This window comes from Bidens hawaiensis, unplaced genomic scaffold (genome assembly GCF_021521415.1).
Source record: "Bidens hawaiensis isolate Kalapana, Puna unplaced genomic scaffold, B.hawaiensis_p1.1 tig00034708_1, whole genome shotgun sequence".
Taxonomy (NCBI): Eukaryota; Viridiplantae; Streptophyta; class Magnoliopsida; order Asterales; family Asteraceae; genus Bidens; species Bidens hawaiensis.
Window position 1 is genome coordinate 95,783 of NW_027496030.1, and position 2,476 is coordinate 98,258.

At 35.2% G+C, this 2,476-nt stretch overlaps 1 protein-coding gene across 1 annotated transcript; it reads right to left on the reverse strand.

The window, feature by feature from the left end:
• Positions 1-785: 785 nt before the first annotated feature.
• Positions 786-2,200, reverse strand: LOC143586578 (GDSL esterase/lipase At5g45670-like). Its single transcript, XM_077068096.1, has 5 exons — positions 1,999-2,200; positions 1,712-1,833; positions 1,391-1,609; positions 1,050-1,277; positions 786-821 (listed from the first exon to the last, which is right to left on the reverse strand). Exons 1-5 carry the CDS (start codon positions 2,198-2,200, stop codon positions 786-788), a joined length of 807 nt encoding a protein of 268 aa, XP_076924211.1.
• Positions 2,201-2,476: the final 276 nt, after the last annotated feature.

The following is a 2,476-nucleotide window of genomic DNA, read 5'->3' on the forward strand; positions in this document are numbered from 1 at the left end:
TACATAAGCGTAACAAAATGAAATAACAAAACGAGGCCCAACAACAAATGTTGAACCCTAATGAGTGATAACATTTCCACATGGCTTGAAATTACTATCATGCCCTCACATGTGCTTGGCACATGAAGTACTTAAGGAACAAACTTAACCCCATCTAACGTTGGGACCTTTTTGTGACACTAGCATAAACTATTAGGACTCAATTAGTAATGTATAATACCTAAGGACCCAATCCAATATTAAACACATACCACATGGACCTCTCTTTGTAATTAATTAAGTCGTATATATAATTTGTTCTTTTCATAATCTTCTTCTATTTGTTCAATCGAATTGTTGGCCTAATTAAATAATATCTTCCAACTTTTATGAGCTGACGCAAAAGCACAAAGAAAACATTTAGAAAAAATAAAAAAAGAACTAAACAGAAAACTAAAAACCTTGGTTGCAATGGATTTAAGCAAAGTGGTCGATGATTTATTATCAATGGATGTAAACATACACAAATTATAACTAAGATCTTATTATCTTCACATATTGGAATAGCTTATTTTTAATGCATATACATAAAATCGTAAAAGGATGTGTCATGTGTGTCGTTAAACTTTAAAGTTGAGCCAAACGACTAATATTGTACGGGTATGCACACATTTCATCATCTACATTGTATGCCCTTGTTGCTATAATCTTGTTGATGATTTCAGTGGGATGAAGACCATCATAGAAAAAAGACGAACTCCGATCAACACAAGGGGATGAGTTTGGAACACACATTCCTTGTCTATTTATTTGGCAACAAGGAGAAGCTGGTACCGGTGCATCTGCAAAATCGAAACGTACATGTTGAGTAATAATGAACTGAAACTTGGGTCAGTAAAAGGGTTGAATAATAACAATAACTAAAAATTTGTTAGTCCACTAGTCAGCTACAATTACTTGGAGTCAAAGCTACTTGGTTACGAGTCCTAATTTCTAGCAATTTGGACCATAGTCTAACAAATCATGGTTAGTCTATATAAACTGATTTATGATTTGGACTAGTGTATTACCTTCTTGTGACTGTGATATATTAGCAACGCCGATGAAAGTGAATCTTGCATCCGGGTACCGAGAGTTGAGGGAACCAACTTTATTCCTAAGCGCATCATTAAATCCGAAACCTGTTCATTAATCTGCTCTATGCAATTACCGTTGTTTCTATTCTTAAACTCGGGGCTGCACCCTATTTTACTCAGACCAAACACAGCAACCTTCCTAGCTCCCATGGAATACAGCCTCTATCAAAAACAAAAGTGCCTTAATTTCACAATTACAACTCTCAACAAAAGATTACAGATCATGAAATTAAACAAGAGTGACAGAAGCAAAGTAAATGTGAAAGTTTGTTTACCTCTATGTCTCTGCCGTACGAATCTACGGCTACCGGTGGTCTGAAACCGAAAATCTGATACATTAAGTCGTAGGTTCCTGTATTTACCAAGTAAATGCACTTTTTCAAGTATTCTTGTTCATAGGTAAGTGTGGTGTTGTTAATTTGTAAATCTTGAAGGCTTGTAATATCTCTTTCATGTTCGGCTATTTGTGTCCCGAGGCTGGTCATTCCCAACAACTTAAAATAATACAAAATGTAAAACATACAAACATAAACATCAGAAGAAAATAAATATTTGTTCAAAAGATTATCAAACGGCTGCTACAAAATTGTGATTACCAAATTGCCCCAGTGGGGATAGATTCCATCCCTAGCACAAGCGTAGTTAACACCTGTTTTGATATCGTCTCTAGTTCGGTTAACAAAAGGTGGAATGAACTTAGGAAAACCTAAAAGTTCACCTGAAATAAATAAAAACGATATGGTTCACAAAGATACACTTATTTTTTTAAAATGCATTAATAAAACTTCAGGTTTACATATACTATATATATAGGGGTATAATCTAAAAATAAAAGGATATAGACCAATGATGTCCGCAAAGGTTCGAGCGTTGGTATATCTACCGGTCACACCGACTGGAAAATCAATCCCGTAAGGTGGGTAATTGGCTCTATAAAACCTATTTGCATTGCAGTTGCCGGCATCCACAAACAAGTCCCCAAATACGAAGTAACATGGAACTTGTGGTTCACTAGCCGCTACTATTAATGTTGTAATATGTGTCAACCCCACAAATAAGAGGAAACGACTAAGTTCACGAGTCATGTTTGTAGATATTATTGGACTACAAATTAAGAGATCGAGAGGTAAGACTGAGTTCAAAGCCAAATGCATGCTTTATAGACAAAGAGATCGATGGTGGGCAAGTGGGGGTATAATTTAAGTTAAATAAAATGAAACCTAATAAAGAGTTGTTTCATGTGGAAGTGGATCAAACATAAGGCTAAACGAGATTCGTTACAATGGGAGGAATATTGGGGAACTTTTAAAATCTAATTGTTTTATTTTTGTCAGTGTACGTTGTTTCTTGTTTTTGTTGGT

What these genes read in the sequence shown, in the direction of transcription:
- LOC143586578 (XM_077068096.1), bottom strand. Translation starts at nt 2,200, where the DNA reads ATGACTCGTGAACTTAGTCGTTTCCTCTTATTTGTGGGGTTGACACAT. An exon ending in ATCCCCACTGGGGCAATTTG is followed by an intron (nt 1,610 to 1,711) that starts GTAATCACAATT and finishes TATTATTTTAAG; the next exon opens with TTGTTGGGAATGACCAGCCT. An exon ending in TATATCACAGTCACAAGAAG is followed by an intron (nt 822 to 1,049) that starts GTAATACACTAG and finishes TCGATTTTGCAG; the next exon opens with ATGCACCGGTACCAGCTTCT.